At 42.4% G+C, this 21,377-nt stretch overlaps 2 protein-coding genes across 3 annotated transcripts in view; one reads left to right on the top strand and one right to left on the bottom strand.

The window, feature by feature from the left end:
* The window catches only part of DHX37 (DEAH-box helicase 37), a 63,750-nt gene extending 61,718 nt beyond the window's left edge, over positions 1-2,032 (bottom strand). For both annotated transcript variants that reach the window (XM_029619949.1, XM_029619946.1), the window contains exon 1: positions 1,769-2,032. In XM_029619949.1, coding sequence (XP_029475809.1) covers positions 1,769-1,889 — 121 coding nt within the window. In that variant the 5' untranslated portion in view covers positions 1,890-2,032. The remainder of the gene's footprint in view (positions 1-1,768) is intronic.
* A 43-nt stretch (positions 2,033-2,075) lies between these two features.
* On the top strand, positions 2,076-20,132 carry BRI3BP (BRI3 binding protein). The gene is made up of 3 exons (XM_029619951.1): positions 2,076-2,419; positions 14,059-14,161; positions 18,199-20,132. The coding sequence occupies exons 1-3, from the start codon at positions 2,255-2,257 to the stop codon at positions 18,609-18,611; spliced, it is 681 nt and encodes a 226-aa protein (XP_029475811.1). The 5' UTR covers positions 2,076-2,254; the 3' UTR covers positions 18,612-20,132.
* Positions 20,133-21,377: the final 1,245 nt, after the last annotated feature.

The following is a 21,377-nucleotide window of genomic DNA, read 5'->3' on the forward strand; positions in this document are numbered from 1 at the left end:
CAAATGTTGACAGACTCAAAATAAATTCTTATTTCTTAAACATTAGCTGAAACAACCAGGTTTTATGCCCTTTTTTAAACTGTTTTTTTTTAAAATTGACTTAATCTCAGCATTTTGTTCTAAAGACCAGGTCCAGCAACAGATGCAGCTCTTTCAGAGTCTGGACTGATCCGGGTATGTACAGGGAAGTAGCTCTTTCCCTTACTTCACACAAAAGTGCTTGTTTAATGGTGAGCGAAGGTTCCTAGATGGCATGTGGAGGTGCAATCTAGTGGAATATAGTAAATACTGACAGCATCCCCTCAGTAGGTGTTTACTACAGAAAATGTTAACCATACCAGGCCTATCACATGATTTTTAAATAAGGGTGTTTTTTTTTATTTTTAGAAGGACAAGAAATTAATTTAAACCCTCAGGTTTACATATCTGGGCAATGCCATAGATAGGGACAGAGCTGCCTTGCCTAAGCAAGCAGAGGCAGCACAGGGCAGTGCGTGAGGCAGGCAGGCAGGCTTGAGTGATGCTAAGTGTCAACTAAATTTATAGCTCAAAGCCACATGAAGTGTTCTAAAGTTGGGCTGGTTTCAAAAATAATCACTTTAAATAAACATTTATTTTCACTTTTGGCAATAAATTCTATGGACACTAACCCCTGCTGTAACAGTCACAATAGCTGCTCAAAGAAAAATTGTTTTAAGTAAAAAAAATAAAGTGGTGAGAAGATGCATGTGTGGAGCTTTATTTGTTTGAAACTACGGGTATGTATAAGTGTGGGGGTAAGCAACTCCAGGCCCCCAGTACAATAAGTGTGGGGGTAAGCAACTCCAGGCCCCCAGTACAATAAGCCAGTTGGGTTTTCAGGATATCCACAATGCATTCACATTCAATGAAGGCAATGCATGCAAATATATCTCTTACATATTCAGTACAGATATCTTGAAAATCCAACCAGTCTGTGCCACTTGTGGACCGGAGTTGCTTACCCCTTAACAAGTAGATGTGTGAAGACTTCACGTCACCAGTTACACCACGATAGTAAGATGTAAATACATACAGAGCCTGACAATGTGCATTCCCCTCTCCCCTCGGGTTACCTGAACTCTATGTTTCCCAGCTAGGCTGGCATCATCAGCATAGCTACTTTTTTTTTCACTATACTAACATTTCAAGGTGGATCTAGTGTCTTCCAACTACGAGTTGGGAACAGCGTACATGTAATTCAGTTTGTAGAAGATACTGCGAGATGTTGAGGTTTTGGTCTGCTCCTCTCCATTTTTGTGAATGTAACAAAAAGGTACAGGCAGCGGTACTGAAGCAGAAGCAAACAAGATTCGTGTTCTCTCTCCGACACGTACAGATGTTCAGACTCTGAAAACTTTATTGACACATACACACTCACTCTTGCTCTATAGCTTGTACTTGATTCTTTACCTAGCCATTTTCAGAACCTCAGAATGAATTACATTGTTAAAAGAGAAAAACTACGCAAATTACAATCGTTATTACGCTGGCAAAAGAAATAAGCCCAGGATGTATTTGTCGGCTTACTCCAAACCTACATCCCATTCCCCGAACTGTACAATAACTTATGCTTCGCCACCCCCAGCAGGCTAATTAGTAATCAGCCCTTCGGCATCACCATTTACAACTCCAGCACTAGTTATCAGCCCCTCCCGAGATCTCATTTGTTCAGCTCCGATCCCGCGTCAAGCCTGAGACCTTATTTCCTCCCACACTACTACGGACCCCTTCCCAGCGATCACCATACCTTCCTTCCTTCCTGCATGTGGCACTAGCCTTCCGGTTGACCAACACCTCGGCTCTTTCCAATTGGCTATGGTGTGCCCAGTGACGTAAGCGGAGGAGGAGGGGCTGAGCTGCGCGCGCATGCCGAGGTCTCCCGCTCTCTTTTTTTTCTGTTACATGCGCACGCGCCGGAGTTTTCTCTTGCACAGCCCGACGGCGCGCGGGCTCCCGTCTAACGTTACGTGTATGAGCACGCCAAGATTTCCTGTATAGCACGGGTGCTCTCCCCTCCTTTTTATTTGCTACGTGCGCGCGCACACACGAAATTATCCTGCAGGTGCACGTGCGTGCATCATCTCTCTCCGCCGTCCGCACCTGCAGCTGCGGCGCGGGCAAGGAGTGAGGTCGCGGAAGTCGGGAGGGAGGAGCCGTGTCCTGGTTTTACTTGTTAGTGGCGCGCTCAAAAAAAAAAAAAAAATTGGCGGGAAAGGTCGCGCGCGCGAACGCTATGCACCGCGCCCGGCCTTGGCTACTCTCCAGTGGGTCGCTGTGCGCTCGGGCTGCTAAGAACCGCAACGCCGACAGGCCCAACAGCTTCCGCCGGGCAGCTAGCGGGGCGTACCAGGCGTTAAGCGGCATCATGGGCGAGGAGATGGTGCGAACGCTGCACAAGGTGAGGAGGAGTAGAGGGGGCCCCCGGTGTCCCTAATTCCCCCCCTCCCCCGTTGCAGTCTATCCGGGGAACGCATGTAGGCTGTCGGGATTTTTACCCAAAAAGGCGTTAGAGAACGTTTCCGGGCCTGAAATCACAGATCGGTTGTGGGTTTCCGGCTTAAAGGAAGACAAAATGAATTTGGGGGCGTGGGTGACAAATGTTTGTGTGAGTTAAACGCGCCTCTTCTGCCAGCCCGAAAGGGAACATTTTGTAAAAGCTAATGGAAAATCAGAATAAGATCTGTCCTTCCAGCACAGCTGCACCCGCCGGGGGTTCACTGAATTCGCTTTTGGACTGACCTTCTGGCCTGAAGTCTCACCTGGATGAATTATACCAGCTTTGGTTCTGTTTTTGGATAGATTTTCTGTCGTGTGTACCTTGTTTGTAGGAGAACCTTGTGAGATCTGTTCGCTGTAACTCCTGCCACAGCTGGACTCTTGTCCTTTAGAGCCAGGATTTTCAGATGTTGTCTTCAAAATATCAGGATGCTAGCTTCTGTTACTGCCTTATTCCCTTCCCTCCACCACCCACCCCTTTGTATTTTATTGCCAAGATTTTTTTTCTGCTATGACTTCTGATATATTTTTTTTAATTTAGCAGCTCCTGTTGAGTTCTTGTTTGCGGCAACATAATTTGTGCAGAATTATTTATTTGAAAAACAAATTGGCAATGGCATCTTGATAAAGCTCTCTTTATGCAGTTAGCATACAGATATTGGCAGGGCAGGTGCAAAGGTATTAGGTGCACTAGGTGAGCCTTGTGCTGCCCTCCCCCAGTCCAGGCTTGGCTCTGGCCTTATTTGCTCATTCAGGCCCCCTCTCTTACATTTAGATTCCTTGTCTCATTCACATACACACCCTTACATAGGCTCCCTCCCTCTCACTAACACCATTTTGCTCTCGTACACACACTATTCCTCTCACTCACACACCCCGTCACTAGTGGCCTGCCAAGTCGTTGCTCCTCTTGGCTGCGAGCGGGATGGGCTCTGCTTAAGGCTCCACGTGGCTTCTCGTTACCGTCCCCTAATGGCTGGCACCCTAGGCAACTGCCTAGTTCACCTATTGGGACATGCCGGCCCTGGGTATTGAACTTGCCGAGTAATTAATGTAATTCACTTGTTTTGTAAGACTTTTTTTAATGTGATGATGTTGTAATACATGTTAGAGTTTGAATGTATATTACTTTGACCATAGCATTATATGTTCCCATGTAGTACTGCCTAATTCTAAAGTAGATTTTAAAATTGATTGGTGCCTGTGCTGAACTCCCAAACCCCATTAAATAGTCCAGCACTTAAGGCTTTCATGCCCTCCTGGTTTATTTTTACACTCGTGTGTGACATCACTAAAAATACTTAAAAAGGTGGTAATCTTATTGTATTTCCCAGTACTGAAAAACAGAGGATCATACTGGAGAAGGTATATCAGAGTGGCATATTTTCACCCTTATTCTCAAAGAAAGGTGGAAAGGGAGACCAAATGATTGCTGGCATGGTTAAAAGGAGAGGTGAAAGAGGCAGTTTTAGTCAAAGATCTTCATTCAAAAATTGGAAGAAGACTCCATCAGAGGAAAATAAGATAAAGCATTGGCAAATTAAATGTAAGACATTGATAAGACAGGCTAAGAGAGAATTTGAAAAGAAGGTGGCCGTAGAGGCAAAAACTCATAGTAAAAACTTTAAAAAAATATATCCGAAGCAGAAAGCCTGCAAGGGGGTCGATTGGACCATTAGATGATCGAGGGATTAAAGGGGCACTTAAGGGAAGATAAGGCCATTATGGAAAGACTAAATGAATTCTTTGCTTCAATGTTTACTGAAGAGGATGTTGGGAAGATAGCCATTGTGGAGACTGTTTTCAAGGGTGATGATTCAGATGAATGGAAGCAAATCACAGTGAACCTGGAAGATGTGATAGACCAGATTGACAAACTGAAGAGTAGTAAATCACCTGAACTGGATGGTATACACCCAGGGTTCTGAAAGAACTCAAAAATGAAATTTCAGATCTATTAGTAAAAATTTGTAACCAATCAATAAAATTGTCCATTCTACCTGAAGACTGGAAGGTAGCCAATGTAACATCGATATTTATTTAAAAAGGGCTCCAGGGAAGATCGGAAAACTATAGACTGGTGAGTCTGGTTTCAGTGCCGGGAAAAATCGTGGAAACTTATAAAGAATAAAATCACAGAACATTTAGATAGACATGGTTTAATGGGTCCCAGCCAGCATGGATTTACCCAAGGGAATGATGAAACAAGAGGGTAGGTTGTCTAAGAACGTCGTGTAGGCAAGAATATGGATTAGACACCAGAAATAGTCCAAACGTTTCTTTATTTGAGTGGAGACAAGAATTCATACAAACGCCAAATGTTTGTATGAATTCTTGTCTCCACTCAAATAAAGAAACGTTTGGACTATTTCTGATGTTTTACCCAAGGGAAGTCTTGCCTCACAAATCTACTTCTTTATGAAGGTGTGGACAAAGGCGAACTGGTAGATGTGGTGTATTTGGATTTTCAGAAGGCATTTGACAAAGTCCCTCATGAGAGGTTTCTAAGAAAATTTGTCATGGGATAGGAGGTGATGTCCTTTTGTGGACTGCAAACTGATTAAAAGACAGGAAACAGAGTAGGATTAAATGGTCTTTTTTTCACAGTGGAAAAAAGAAAACAGTGGAGTGCCTCAGGAATCTGTGCTTGGACCCATGCTTTTTATTATATTTATAAATGATCTAGAAAGAGGCACGATGAATGAAGTGCTTAAATTTGTGGATGACACAAAATTATGCAGAGTAGTAAAATCTTAAACAGATTGTGATAAATTGCAGGATAACTTTTTGAGACTGGAAGATTAAGCATCCAAATGGCAGATGAAATTTAATGTGGACAAGTGCAAGGTGATGCATTATAGGGAAAAATAACCCTTGCTTTGGTTACATGATGTTAGGTTCCACATTAGGAGTTACCACCCAGGAAAGAGATCTAGGCGTAATATTGGATAATACATTGAAGTAGTCTGCTCAGTGTGCTGTGGTGGTCAAAAAAGAAAACAGAATGTTAGGAATTATTAGGAAGGGAATGGCAAGTAAAATGGTGGATGTTATAATGCCTCTGTATCTCTCCATGGTGAGACTGTACCTTGAATACTGTGTGCAGTTCTGGTTGCCGCATCTCAAAAAAGACCAAAATGATAAAGGGGATAGAATGGCTCCCCTATGAGGAAAGGCTAAAGAGGATAAGGGCTGTTCAGCTTAGAAAAGAGATGGCTGAGGGGGGGGGGGAGGGGGATATGATAGAGGTCTACAAAATCATGAAAGGACTTGAATGGGTAAATGTGATTCGGTTATTTACTCTTTCGGATAATACAAGGACTAGGGGGCACTCCATTAATTTAGCAAGTAGCTCATTTAAAACAAATCGGAGAAAATTATTTTTCACTCAGTGCATAATTAAGCTCTAGAATTCATTGCCAGAGGATGTGGTTATGGCAGTAAGTGTAACTGGGTTTAAAAAAGGTTTAGATAAGTTTCTAGAGCAGAAGTCCATAAACTGCTATTAATCAATAAAGATTAGTTGCTTGGGATCTATTCATTTAACGTTTGGATATTTGCCAGGTACTTGTGACTTGGTTGGCCACTGCTGGACACAGGATATAGGGCTTGATGGACCCCTTGGTCTGACCCAGAATGAATTATCTTATGTTCTTAAGATGTGTTAAGCATCAAAGTTGCAGAACACACATCAGTAAATAGGCCCCATTGAAAATCAGGGTCCTTCTGTAAATAATGGTTATTTTGGCATATTAACCTTTATTGTACTTTTGTGATTAGAAGATATTTGAATGATATGATGCAATACTTTTCTTCCTTCCAAAGGCAAATTCAGGAGCCTGCAGAAAATATGTTGGTGTCTGTTATGCTTTTGGATAGACTGAAAGATTTAGGTGTAGGACGAATAGCGCTTAGCTGGTTTATATCATTTTTGGACAGTCTGGTCCAAAGTATTAATCCAAATGATAGCAGCTAAGAGAGCAAGGGGGGAAAACAGCTATGTCCTGCAGTTTGTTCGTTCCCACAACTGTTTAATTTGTACCTGAAGTTGACAGATCAGCTAAGAGTTGATGTCTTCAGGTCTTCTTTTTGTGCTAATGACATTTAGCTGGTTGTCCCATTAGACCTAGTTGCTAGGATAGGGGATGGCAGGGTTGATAAAGGATTAGAGCAGGTTTACCGATAACATGTTTGAAAAATGAACTGATGTTGAATCAATCCAAGACAGACGCGTTTAGAATCTGAAATGTGTTGCCTATTTCCCCTAACTTGGATGGGATTGCAGGGTTGGCCTTGAGAGCCACTAACAGGCCTGGTTTTTAGGATATCCACAATGCAAATCTCCCTCATGCCTATTCATACAATGGAAGCCATACTTGCAAATCCATGTAATGCATATGCATTGTGGATATCCAGAAAACCTGTTCTGTTTTGTGGCTCTAGAGGACTGGCGTTAGCCCCCTTGCTTTATTGGCTTACAAAGCAGCAAGTTTGCAGTCTTGGAGTAATTTTAGATGAAAAGATGTCTGGAAAATGTTTCCAAGCATTCTAAGAATCTCTGTTATTAAGTCATTTTGGAGATTGCATCCTTATCTGTCCAGGCCTGCTATAAATAGCCTGTCATCCAGGCTTGAATAGTATTACTGTAATAATAATGTATGGGATCTTCCTTTTTGAAACTGGTGGACATGCTTCGAAAAATAATGGAATATCGCAACCAGGATTATTGATGGTGTTAAATGGAGAGGATGTTTCACTGATCTTCGCCACCTCCTTTGCTTGCCAGTCTTATGTAAAGCAAATTCAAGATGCGCTCTATCAGTTTTCAAATTTCTGATTGACTTAGCTACATATGGAAATAATTGGGGTTAGGTAGTTACAGGGCCCATACAAGTTCTTGGGAAACGTCTTTGAGGGTCTTTTAGAAGAGTTCTTCAGTGAAGACGGCAAAACTGGTTAAGAATGTGACGAGCTACCACCCACCACCCCCGGCTTTGCCTGATATTTCAGAAATGAGGCAGTTTAAGAAGCAGCTGAATTTGTGATAAAAGATGTCTGAATCACTTTTTAGTTTATTCAGTATGGGGGCAGAAGTTTGGGAATTGAAGTTATGTTTGTGGTGATGTTGAGGAAGATGTTCAGCAATAATCTGATATTTTCTATAATCTGGGAATATGTAATTTGAATGTTTTATTGTAGATGGATAGGATGTATTTTGACATATTATATTACTTTAAATCACCTTGGGTGTTTTATAGGTAAAGGTTGAGAGAGAAATAAAATCAATTGATAGTCCTTTATTGCTTTTTAGCACTTCAAAGCAGATTATATATACCATATTTTTCGCTCCATAAGATGCACTTTTTTCCCCCCCAAAAGTGGGGGGAAAATGTATGTGCGTCTTATGGAGCAAATATAAAAAAAAAACTAAAAATCTAACAAAACACCCCCCCCCCCAAGACCTGCCAAAAGTCCCTGGTGGTCCAGCGGGGGTCCAGGAGCAGTCCGGGAGCGATTTCCTGGGCTTGGGCCATATCAAAATGCCAGTAATCAAAATGGCGCCGACGGCCCTTTGCCCTTACTATGTCACAGGGGCTACTGCTGCCATTGGTCGGCCCCAGTGACGTTGTAAGGGCAAAGGGCCGTCTGCGCCATTTTGATTACTGGCAGCCGACAGTCCAAGCCCAGTGGACCGCTCCTGGACCCCCGCTGGACTACCAGGGACTTTTGGGGGGTCAGGAGGGGTGGGGGGTTAATTAATTTAAAGGATTGGGATGGGGGTTTTTTTTGGGGGGGGGGGGGGTTCCCAGAGAAAGAAAAGTTTTCAGATCTGGGGAGTGGACTGAAATGGCCCTCCCCAGACCCGAAAACAAAATGGGGAGAAAAAAAAAGTTATGCACGCTCCTAGTTTGCTCCATAAGACGCCCAGATGCCCGGTGACAGAGCCAGTTTAGCACAAATTTTTTTTTTTTTTTTTTTTTTTTTTAATTTTCCCCCTCTGAATCCTAGGTGCATCTTATGGTCAGGTGCATTTTATGGAGCGAAAAATATGGTAAATGTTTCCTTATTCCCAGAGGGTTTACAATCTAAGAGCCTCATTTTACTAAGCATTTTCCCCATAGAGACACAATGGGAGAAAAACCTTAGTAAATTAAGCCTTAAGTTTGTACCTGAGGCAACCGAGGGTGAAGCGACTTGCCCGTGGTGACAGGGAGTGGCAGTGGGATTTAAACCCTGGCTTCCCTTGGGTCATAACCCGCTGTTCTAACCACTAAGGTACTCTTCATGCTACTCCAGCCCTTGTTATGTTAGTTTATTAACACTGACCTCTATCAAGTATTGTAGTAATGATTTAAAATACATTTCTTTTGAAAATGAATTTTATTGAAAGATAGTGACACAATTTTTTGAGGTGTGTGCCAAACACATCAATAAACCATAAATACAATTATCCTCCATGTTTCCCTTTTAATGCCACCCTTCCTTGTCCCCTGCCACCCTCTCCAGGAGGATCCATCCTTTAAATTACTTCCTCCATTCTTTAGACTCTGCACACATGTCATTTTCTTCAAGATCTTATATGTATTAACTTTCACAAACTACACCCCCCATGTCTTTGAAAAATAGTTTTAAATAATCCAGTGTATTATAGCATAGTAATGATGGCAGAAAAGGACCAAAAGGTCCATCCAGTCTTCCCAGAAAGCCTCTTGTAGTAATATCTACCGTGGCATGTAGGTCATCCCCAGGTTTCTCTTAAGGACTGGCAGTAACTGCACAGACTATGCTTAATATAAGGGCAGTAATATTTACAGTAAAAAACCAAGCAACTGTCAAGCCCATAAATATTACTGCTAGCAGCATTTTTACTGGGTGAGGAGCCTTCCCGAAAATCCCAGCAATGCTGACTGGCTTTGCTTTTGGACTTGGCTGTAGAAGCAGTCCTGTGCTTTTCCCCGTTTGACTGCATATCAGCATCCCCAGCCCATAAAAGTCGGGGCCCATGTTGGTTGCCATCTGAATCCAATTCCCCTTCCCACCATCACAGCAGAAAGTCATGCTGCAGTTGCATCAAAAGCATCAAGGTTTATTGTTTGAGGGTAGTACTCCCCATGCTTCTGCTGAGGGCAGTTATAACTGTCACACCGAGCGGGTTACCCCCATGCACTCTTCTCTTCATTCCCATCCTCTAGCCCAGAGCTTTCCAAACTTTTCATGTTGGTGACACACTTTTTAGACAAACATAATTTCGGGACACAGTAATTCAGTCTACTAGTAAACCAGAGGTTAAAGGTTAAACGAACGAAACATATTTTGACAATTTATGTATGTTTCCTTAAATATATACATAAATAAAATGTTTCACGACACAACCTATCTCATGAAAACCTTAAATTTATATTAAAAATATATATTCCAAGATTCATGTTGTTGTTATAATTTGAGAAACAATAATAAAACAAATTGTCTGTCCCCCACACACTCATCTCTCTCCTCCCCCCAGCACATGTCTGGCCCCCACACTCATGTACCTCGTCTTTTTGATTGTTGCCAGTTAAGTGCTTCACTCCCTTCCATGATCACCACACACTGCTGCTTGCAGTCAGTACTCCTCATGGCCAGGCCTCATCGGCAGCAGCAGCCAATGCAAGGATGGCTGGGCTCATTCCACCCACCAAGCCCCCCAAAAAAACGCAATTGACAGCAAAAATCACCCAATAATAAGCAACCCATAAACTGAAAAAAAAAAGTGAATCTCTAGAAAAAAAAAAAGCCCAAACTCGCATCAGAGTTGACCGGACTTGCGCGACACACCTGCACACTGCAGGCGACACACTAACGTGTCCCCACACACAGTTTGGAAAGCTCTGCTCTAGCCTTTAGGGATCCACAGTGTTTATCCCATGCCCCTTTGAATTCTTTGACTCTCTTCATCTTCACCACTTCCTCTGGAAGGCATTCCAGGCATCCACCCCCCCCCCCCCCCCCCCCCCCTGGAAGTTTCATTTCGTGATCCCTAGTTCTACTGTTTCCTTTCCAATGGAAAAAGGTTTGAAGTTTGTGCATCATTAAACCTTTCAGGTATCTGAAGGTCTGTATCCTATCTTCCAGGGCGTACATATTCAGATCCTTCAGCTTGCTTCACAAGTCATTTATGTTTAATTCTGTTTGTTAAAAAGTTTTGAACAATGAAACAAAATTCATAAGTCATTAATGGAGACACCCACATAATTTTGCTCGCCCTTCTCTGCACCACCTCCATCCTGCTTCTATCCCTTTTGAGATACGGGCTCCCGTACTGAACACAGTACTCCTGTTGAGGGCTCACCAAGGACCTGTACAAGGGCATTATCAATCTTTTCTTGCTGGTGGTGGTTCTCCCTATGCAGCCAAGCATTCTTCTGGCTTTAGCCATCGTTTTATCTCATTGCTTTGGTGTCTTCAGATCGCTAGACACCAACACCCCAAGGTCCCTCTCTTGGTCTGTGCACAGCAATCTTTCACCGCCCTCCACCTCCCCCCAATCACATACAGTTCATTAGCTCTGATGTTGCCGTGCATTTTTACAGATCCATATGTGTAGCCAATGTAACCTTTTTTTTTTTATTTTTGGTCCTTTATACCATGAAATGATTCTTTCAGACATCAGTGGGGTGTGAGTTAGATTAACAGGCTGATAGGCTGGGGTTCTTATTTACAGATGCCCTTCTCATGCATACTTACACTCATTCTTTGAAGTGTGACCTCATCAGAGCCAATAGACTGCCCTTAACATGGCAATTTTTTTCCTAGCATTTTTAACTTTTCACTACGAAACATTTTCAGTCCACTGGCATTTTATAAAAAATCCATACTTCATTGGTTAATGTTTCCTGTTGGTCAGTCTGAATGAGCTAGTAGAATGATGACCCTTTGAACTGATACAGAAATGTTGCTTTTTGCTGGCTTTGCTTTCATAAGTATCTTTGCTGTGTCTCGACCGGTTGCATGTTGAGGCTGCTCCAGCGTTTCTTTTCGCTTTTAAAGATTTCCTAAGAAATAATGCCTCCAAAACGAAAAGGGAAGCAGAGGACTTACCCCTCGACGTCCTCGCTACCCCCCGGGCAGAAAACCATTCCTCAGTGCGCCACCAAACCAAAAGAGGAGGGCTTGAGTGATCTGGCTGTCGGGCCGATGGAAGGAGACCACGACCTGACCTCTGAAGCTCCCCTCAGCCCCTTGGATCAGAGGCTACTTCCGTCTGAACGGGGAACCTCGACTCCGCGCCTGACAAAGTCCCGATGTGGATTTTCGAGCTGACCAGGCTGAGGGGGCTGAATCGTAGTGTAACACAGTTCAGACGCCCGGAGAGGATACCACCAGAGGCCTTGTGCTGGGAATTGCAGGAGATCAAGCTAGTGGTTGTGGTGAGAACCTAGATTCCATTACTCCTATTAAACCTGGTGAAGTAATAAGCATGAAAAGACCGGAGGTAGTGACTTTAGAATCCCTGTGGTCGTTAATATCTAGTCTTGCTAAGTCTCTATCGGAAGGTTCTGCAGATATGTGTACTTTTTTCTCAGATGTGTTTGTTAAACGAGAACTTTCAAAAATCAAAGCAGGAGACAGTGGGTAAATTTCAACAAATAGAAGAAGAAATAAAACAAGTTAAAACGGTCCAGTCAACTATGGTGCAGAACTATGGAGCTATAAATAGAAAACTTGAATTTTTGGAGCATGTGATGAGACATCTAAATCTTAGGATTTTAAACTTTCCCAGAGTAATAGGAGAATTACTGCGTATAACTATAAAAAGATACTTCACAGAAGTACTTGAAATTTCTTCTGGAAAAACTCCGCCTCTGGATAAAGTATACTTTCTCCAAATACGAAAAGCTCAGAAAAAACAGTTGACTCCTAATGTTCTTGAGAATTTGATCGAATTCCTCGACTCATCAGCATATGAAGTTGCGGAGAGAACAACGCTCCTAATTTCTTTTTTCAACGAAAAAGACTTAAGGTACATTATGTGGGTTTATTTTAAAAAGCCCAATGCAAATTTCATGGGAGCAGCAGTCAGAATATACCCTGATGTTACAAAGAGTTCACAACAGAGGAGAAAGGCATTTCTTGATTTAAAACAAGTGGTATTAGCATTGGGAGCGTCTTTCTAGTTACACTTACATGGGAAGCGTATCGTAAAATATAAAGATGACACTTATATATTTTACCAGCCAGAACATTTGATGAGCTTTGCAGAAGGGGAAAAAGCTCTGTTACAGCTGAGCAATAGTATCTCTGATTTATAAAAAGTAATATGGATTGTGAGACTCATTTGTTTATATTTAATTTAATTTGTTTCCTTGTAATCTCCTAAATGTGCAGTACTCTTGCCCCCCCCCCCAAGTATAGGGGTCTAATGGGTATTATATAAATGGAAAAAGCTTATTTCCTCTGATTTTTTTTTTTGTTTCTTAAGCATATGTTATTCCATGTAAGTTAATACAATATTTCTGTTTCAAAGTGGATACTTTGTAAAGTTCTGAAAAATAGAGAAAATTAAAAAAAAACAAAAAACATGGCAATTTTTTTCCTAGCATTTATAATTTTTCACTACAAAACATTTTCAGTCCATTATTTGGCATTTTATAAAAAAAATCCATACTTCATTGGTTAATGTTTCCTGTTGGTCAGTCTGAATGAGCTAATAGAATGATGACCCTTTGAACTGATACCGAAATGTTGCTTTTTGCTGGCTTTGTTTTCATAAGTATCTTTGCTGTGGCTTATTTTTCACTAGTCACAATACCCTTGTGGCTGCAGTCCAGCACTTGCACAGCTATTTCAAGATAAATCTAGCATTCTCGAGCCATTTTGTTCTGAGATTTGTAAAAGCCCAAGAATAAAGACATTAAAAGTGAAAACTTTTTTTTTTCTTTTAACTCTGGTTTGGGTTTTGTCCATTTCCTGGTGGCTATGGAAGGTGAAAGGTGACTGGTAAGGGACGAAATTGAGCATGTGGACTCTGTGCACTGTTAGCCTGAATTCCGCACCCTTAAACTCTTGTACCAACACCATAATAACTGGGGGGAACACTTGATTGCTTAACTGCGTCACTCTCTTGTTTTAATTTGGTTTGGTCAGGGTTCAAAGCATTTTTGTGTCCTCATTGGGGTCAGATGGCAGGGCTTTAACCCTTACCCCATTTCTTCTCCCCTCCCCCTTCCAAATGGCCAAGAAGGGATCATCTTCAGCTTGATTTTGATTTTAGCCAGAAAAGCCAACCGAGATCCCATGGACAGTGAGTTATTTATAAAAGTGGCAAAGGACTGATTCTGGCATTTTCCTACAGTTCTTTGCCACAGATGGTAAAATCGCCTGGCTTTATGTTTCCATGCTTCATAGTACATTCAAGACATGAATAGGCAGGAAATTAAGCTTACACATATATAAGTAGATTGCCGTTTGCAAACAAATTCTTTAGTCTGTTTCATTTTAGTGAAGATGTTGAAAACTGATCTTTTTTTTTTTTTTTTCCTTTCCTCTCCTTATTTTGAACAGCATTTCTCCAGGCTGATGGAGAGATTTGTGTACGGTGTGGATCTTTTGGTAGACATGCTGTGCAGAATCTGGACCGACCTGCTTGATGTTCTTGGAGTTGATGGTAAGCTGTGGGAGAATTGTGTGCTTTGCTGTATGGCAGGGCTTTCCAAACTATGGGTTGGGATCGGTCACAAGTGCCTTAAGTAGTAGCGCTCTTCAGCAGCATTAATAGTGGGAAGGCCGTATGGGGCCTTTGAACCAGCAGGTGCTCACGGGCACTGCCCTTGCAATAGTTTTTGTGGCTGAGTTTCCATGGACAGAGGGAGACTTCTACTGCTCCTTTCTCATCTACCAGTGAGCCTACCAAAGAGAAAAATGTTGCTCCTGTTATCAGCCTGTCTTCTCTTCCCATCAGTTGTCATCCACCTTTGGCCTGGAGGCCCAAAGGAAAATGCGCAGACTTTGTTTGGAGGTAAGGCCGTTTGAAGGGAAGGATCAGATGCAGGAGGAGTTTGAGGGTTAGATCAGGTGGAGAGTGAAGGAGGGTAAATGATAGATTGACTGGTTGCTGTGGAGATGTGTGAAGAGTTAAGGGGGGGAGGGGTATGGGGGATGTAAGAGGGGGCAATGACAGGATCAGTTGGGGTTTTTAAGAAGGGCTTGGGATGATATGAAAATGGCTGGAGAGATGTGAGAGATGGTTTGGGGAAGGGAGCTGGAGGGGCAAAGGTTGAGAGGGTCTGTTGGAGGGGGAGGAGGAGGTTAAGAGGAAGTTCTTTAGAGGGGGTAGAAGTTGGGAGAGAGGATTGACTGCAGTGTGTGGAGGTTGGGATAGGGGATCACCTGGAGTATGGGGAGGGTGTGAGTGGAGTGATCGCTGGAGATGGATTGTACCCCTGCTAATTTGATTGTCTGGGGTCCTGTGGATTTTCAAATGCTAAAATGGGGTAACATTGGCAAAAAATGTTTGGGAAGCCCTGCTGTATGGTGTTCACCCAGGATAGGTTATGCAAAGGGAAAATGCAGTGGTTGAAGACTCTTAGGGCCGGAACTTACTAAGCTTTTTTTTTCTCGTGAACGTAGAATGGGAGAAAAGCCTAGTAAAGCAGGATGTGAATGAGCTTTGAGATCTTCTGCATAGAAACATAGGCCCATCCACACCAGCTGCATTTTCTACCACTCCCTCGGAGATCCCCTGTGCTTATCCCATGCTTTCCTGAATTCAGATATTGTTCCTATCCCCTCTACCTCCACTGGGAGGCAGTTTGACACATCCCCTCCACCATTTCTATAAAGAAAGGTGGCAGACTATCAGGAGCGGTAGGAAGAGCTGCGTTAGTGCCGGGCGCACCCGCGGTTGCCGCACGCACAGTCCGGCTCACCTACGCTCTATACTGTATTTAAATTGCTTGCAAATGCAAGCCGCGTCCAAGAAGTGTCCGTGAAGTGTTAGGCCCGCGCAACCCATTTTACTGTATAGAGCGCTATCCAGTATCCTGGGTGCGCGGGCCTAACGCTTCACGGACACGCTGGTATCTGTCATGTCAAATGTCATGTCAAATGCTTTACGCGCCTTGCTTCGGGAGGAGGGGAGAGAGGACTGGCAATCCCGAGCGTAGGAGAACCGTCCACTTCGTTGCTACTTTTTTTTTTCTTGGCTTTTTCGATTTTTTTTTTTTATAATTTTTTTTTCCGCTTTCGTTGCTTCGGGAGGAGGGGGAGAGGACTGGGGCTGCCCTGGAGACCAGCACCCATTGACGCGGCCAGGGCAGGTGAGCGGGGGCTGGGGGTAAGTTTGCCGCCTACCCTTACCCCTGCCTCTAATGCAGGGGTAAGGGTAGGTGGTAAGTTAGCAGGTTAAACGCGCGGCAAAACAGCAGGGTAATAAAGCGATAGTCAGTGCACTTGTTACTGTATGGGAGGGAATAGCTAATTCGATCGTTTACATCTAATATACATGCTGTGGGCGGAAGGGGTTACCCGGTGATTTAAAGAGGCGGTAAGAATGGGTTAAAGGGGATTGTATATCGCAGGAAGGGCTAACGCGACCGGAAAGTGAGTAGAAAGCGGGTTAGGAGCCGGGTAACCGCGGCCGCACTTTACTGTATTGACCTGATAGTAAATAATGACAGATAAAGATCAACCTGGTCCACCTAGTCCTCCCAGCAAGTGGTTCAAGTTACTGCGTTACCCCACTGTTTCATTTTCATCCTCTAGCGCTAGAGATCCTTAGATTATCCTCAGTTTCCCTTTTCACCCTTATCCCATGATCCTTTGTTCTAGAATTTGATTTCGATTGAAAGAGGCCTACTTCTTGTGTATTGATACCTTGGAGATACTTCAGTGCCTCTATTGTATTTCCCCTATCTCTCCTTTCCTCTAGGGTGTACATGTTTAGATCTTTGTGTGTCCCCATATGCTTCATAATAAAACCACTGACCATTTTAGTAGCCACCCTCTGGTCAGAATCCACCCTGTGTATATCCTTTTGAAGGTGAAGTCTCTAGAATTGCACACAATATTCCAAGTGAGCTCTCACCAGGGATCTATACAGGAGCAGTATAAGCTCCCTTTCTATGCGGACCATTCCTCTCTCTACGCAGCCAAGCATCTTTCTGGATTTTACTGTTGCTGTGCCCACCTCTTTGGCCATCTTAAAATCATCAGATAGTCATTCCCAGATCCACCACTTATTTTATGCTTAGAAGAATTTTACTCCTCACTGTACTGCTCTCTTGGGTTTTTGTAGTCCAAATCGTGACTGCATTTTTTTTAAAATATTAAATCTTACCTGCCAGACTATTTTTTTTTTAGTTCCTACTCCTTGCCCTTCGTCATTGAACAAATATTTGTTAAATCTGCTTTTTTCCTCATCAATCTCTACATTTCCCTCCCTTTCATGTTTGCGTCTCGCAATTCCACTTTTCTATTTCCTCCTATCACTAACTTATCTTTAAAATTTGTAGCCCCCTGTCTTACCATATTAGCCATTTTTCTTCCATTTGCATCTTTGCTATCCTTTGCTAGGAATCTGTACACGAGCCAGCCAAGCTTCTTAAATACGTTTTATTTTTTTTTATTTTAATTTTTTTTTTAACTGTAAGGAATTGCCAAGAGTAATCTCTTCCTAATACTAATATTTTCTGAGATCTCCAGTCTTTTTTTTTTTTTTTTAAAGTTACAAATGATACAAACTCCTTCATAATTCTCGCTTAATGACTCCTGCCACTGCAAGCCTGGTCTCAGTGGGATACCTGCAGCCTGGACAAGTGCAGCTGTTAGCTGTTACTGCTCCTCTCCCCTAGAGAACACACTGTGTTCCTCTTATTCCAAAAGGACTCCTTCCTATTCTGTGTCGATGGGGGGAAAATACCTTCACGCCTTTGTATCATGGATAAATTGCTCTTCAAGGTTAGGAAGACGGAGTGGGTACATCTCTTCTTGATTGAAAAGGCTTGTAGGGGCTGTTTGAGACAGACATTTCCTGTATCATCTTCCTTATTTTTACTTTTGTTTTTCTGCTTTGTTCTCAACATATTTAAGTATTTCTCCTTCCCAATCACTTTAGATTTCCCTCTTCCGTCGGTCCTGATTTTCACTTTTTGTGTGTTGAAGACACTAGTTGGTGTGTTATGTGCACAAATATCCATATCAGCTTTGTTGCCACTAACAGGAACAGGAGTATTTATACAGTTTCTAACTTATTTCCTAAGCTTTATCTTGGTTTTGAATCTCCCGCTGCCCCCACTCCTCTCTGTGATTGCTAAGGGATGTATGCAAACCTCTCTTATCTTTGTGTTAAACAACATCCCCTGCTTTTCGTAGGATGATGTTAGATCATGCTTAGCTCCACTGAGCCTGTGTAAGAATGATTTCAGAGTAAAGCTTTCAACTATCGGCACAAAGGAGATGTTGAGCATGACTGGACAGGTGGCAATATTTCTCACAGTGCATTTAATAAAAGCATTTGGGGAATGTAAAGCTACCTGTTTGTTCTTTTTAACTTATTTTTGCCTGTAGCATCCTACATATACACATGTTGTTGACCATCTACATGTAAAGGAATGCAAGAGAGCTTGATCCTCCTTTTAGTACATCAAAGTAAAGGTGGGTAATCAAAATTTTAAATTATTTTTATCTGTATCCTTTTATTTTCAGCCTCCAGCTTGACTCATTTCAACCCTGCAGCCGTTGCTAATAACCCATCCCGGGCTCTTCTGCTAGTTGGTGCCGTCTTGGTAGCCTACTGGTTTGTGTCTCTCTTTCTTGGATTCTTCTTCTATCTGCTGCATGTTCTGTTCGGCCGTTGCTTCTGGGTGGTGCGAGTGCTGCTGTTTGCGCTCTCTTGCATGTACATTCTCCAGAAGTATGAAGGGGAGCCAGAGCAAGCTGTGCTGCCCCTCTGCTGCGTGGTCGCCGTCTACTTCATGACCAGGCCCATGGGGTTTTGCTGGAAAAGGAACAGCAGCAGCCTAGAGGAGAAGATCGACCACCTGGACAGCCAGATCCGTCTCCTCAACATCCGTCTCAACAGGGTCATAGAGAGTCTAGACAGAACCAGTGACCAATAAGTAAAGTCTGTAGATCGCTATCTCGCCAGCACACTGTAGAAAGATGGGGGTGGGTGGGGGAAGCTCCAACTTAAACTCACAAAGCAACAAGATGTGAAATTGTAAAAATGTGCAACAATGTTAAAATGCAATTTTGAATATTAAAATATTTTACACGATAGGTCAGCTCACATGCACAGCTATTGATGTAAACAGTCTGAGTCCATTGTTTTATTGAGAGAACTTTATCCTTTGAGTTAAAAAAAAAAAAAAAAAATCTGTTAAGCATTTTAAACATCTTATACACATTTGATAAATGAGATGGAGTGATCTATTTACTTATTTAAAGCAGAGAGCAAATATTGCAAATACCATTCTTGAAATTCAGGGTAGTTATTGTCCAGCCAGGTGGAAAAGAAAGCCCAAGACCACAGTGGGAGTCCCTGAGCTGGCGAGCTTTGACAAGGTCTTGCTTGGACTGGGAGCAGCCATTTTGTGTTCAGCAGCGGAGTATTGATGTCGGGTATGTTCTGCCCAGGGGTAGGTGTGCTCACATCAATACCTCTGCTGCTGCAGAACACAAAGTGGTCACGCCCCGCAGATTCGGTTTTCACTAGCTCGTTGGGTCCTTGGTTCTAATTAATTCTACAGACTCCTGGGCTTTGCCTCTTAGATGCATAAGAATCCAAGAATCCTTTTTGAATTTTGAGCATGGGAGTTCCCCCTTTAAATAATTTTAGAAAGCAGGGTATGTGTGATGCTACCTACAGGTAAGTGGATTGTAGATCTTGTTTTTTAAAACGAATTGTTCTGTGGATCATTATTTGAATATCATGGCAGTACATTAAGATTTGACTTTTACCCACATACTGGTAAGGTATTTTACAGGTAGAAAGGTTGTACTGTATTTTAGCTTTTATTGGTATTATGTGGTGTTTAAAACTGGCAACAAAAACTATTTCCAGTAACTCAATTGGAAGTTAAAACCAACAAAATCGATTTTCTTCTAGTTTTTATTTCACTTCTGAGAATTAAATGTTTAAACACTGGAAAGTGTTGCTGCCTATGCCATTCCCATTGTCCTTGGAACCCCCATGTAGGTGTCTCACTGATCCCTGGTCTTTGACTGCAAAAAGTTCCATTATACAGATGGTGATATAGGCAGGGCTTCTGATTTTAGTACTTTATAATTGTAAATTTAGGTGTTTGTTTTCCAGCTATGTAGGGGTTCTTTCAGGCTACCAGAAATCGGTGTTTATCAGTGCTTTTGTGGCACAGGTACAGTTGTTGGGTATGTATATTTGTACAGCTGAGGAGCCTTTAGCATGGAAAAAGGCACCAAAACAAAATGGAGGATCAGAGTAGGCAAAAGAGGAGAAAGTACCTTTATAGTGTTTAAACACCTATTTTGTTGTTTTGCATTGGGGGTGCTTTGTTTGGGGTTTATTTTACAACCTAAATTCAAGCCCTAAGTATAGATTTGCTTAAAAAAAAAAAGCCCAAACCTTTAAAAATAAATAAATAAAAACTTAAAAAATTGCAAGAAGTCACTCCAGGGTGTGCCGCACTGTAGGATATCAACACTTCCTGAATGGTTAAAGACACTTGGCTTTTGGCCTCCTGTCTTGCCTAGCAGCTATGGTGTCATCCTGAGCAGCAGTGCCAAGCCTTCTGTCTCTGATTATTGCTCACATATAGCACAGATAGCTGGGAAAGGAGTTGTGTGTGTGATTTTGTTTTTTTAAGAAGATATATTAAAACAGAAGATCATGCATACAGTCTTAAAGGGAGCACTTATTCTATGGGATGTTGTTTCTCAGGTGTAGTAATCTCGTTCAAATGCACAAATTATGACCAGTGCAATGCAGGGGATTTATTTGGATTTATTACCTGCCTTTTTGAATAAGAAATCCATCCACAGTGGATTACAAGTAAAGCGGCTGCAATAATCCAGGGTTATTAGCAGACTGTCAAAAAATAAAGTGCATAGTATTACTGGAGTTTGTCGATATTAATGTCTATGGTAAATAATAGCACAGTAAACTTGAATTAAATATACAAGCCCATCACAAATAAATGGTATGTTGTATTATTAGGCTTAATGATATTAATTGCACAAGTGCTGTTTTGTGATACAAGATTGATAGTTCGGGGCAGCAGGATAGAAATCTGCCTGGCTTGCCGATCAGTTTGCTTTTAATTTCAGACCCATTTTCTAGCCAACTGAAAAACTTCAGCAGCTTCCCTCTTCATATCATTTGCTGCTTAGTTTTCTCGGGGACCAGTAAGCAGCAGAAACCCAATCTATTGGAAGAGGGTTTCTTTTTTTTTCCTTCTGCTACTGTTGTGTTTAATATTGGTGCTTTTTAGCGTGTAGTTCATCGTGGGTAGCTTTTAATACGTGCGCACGTGCTTCCCGGTGTGCGCACATGGACGCACCAATTTTATAACGTGTGCGCCGTCACGTGCATGTTAATATCAGCGGGCCACGCAACACATGCGTGCCGGATTTTATAATCCACGCGAGCAAGGGGGGCTCGGAATTAAGCAAGTCTCGTGCGCCGACGGATCCCAGGCTTCCTCAGTTCCATACCCCCTATACCCTACCTTTATTTATATATATATATATATTTTGTTTTGTTTTGTTTTGTTGCTTACCACTCTAACGGAGTGCGTGCCAGTTTCTCTTCCCCGGTATCTGGGCCTGGCACTTTGGCAAAAAACCCCTGTTTTTAACACGTGTGACTTTTTGAAAATCTACCTGTGTGTGCAGTGCTGAGAGTCGGC

Source organism: Rhinatrema bivittatum, chromosome 11 (assembly GCF_901001135.1).
Source record: "Rhinatrema bivittatum chromosome 11, aRhiBiv1.1, whole genome shotgun sequence".
NCBI classification, from domain to species: Eukaryota; Metazoa; Chordata; class Amphibia; order Gymnophiona; family Rhinatrematidae; genus Rhinatrema; species Rhinatrema bivittatum.

Bases quoted from the DNA above. Each gene is read 5' to 3' on its own strand.
- BRI3BP (XM_029619951.1), top strand. From the start codon at position 2,255: ATGCACCGCGCCCGGCCTTGGCTACTCTCCAGTGGGTCGCTGTGCGCT. The intron at 2,420-14,058 runs GTGAGGAGGAGT...TATTTTGAACAG, and splicing joins TGGTGCGAACGCTGCACAAG to CATTTCTCCAGGCTGATGGA. The intron at 14,162-18,198 runs GTAAGCTGTGGG...TTTTATTTTCAG, and splicing joins TGATGTTCTTGGAGTTGATG to CCTCCAGCTTGACTCATTTC.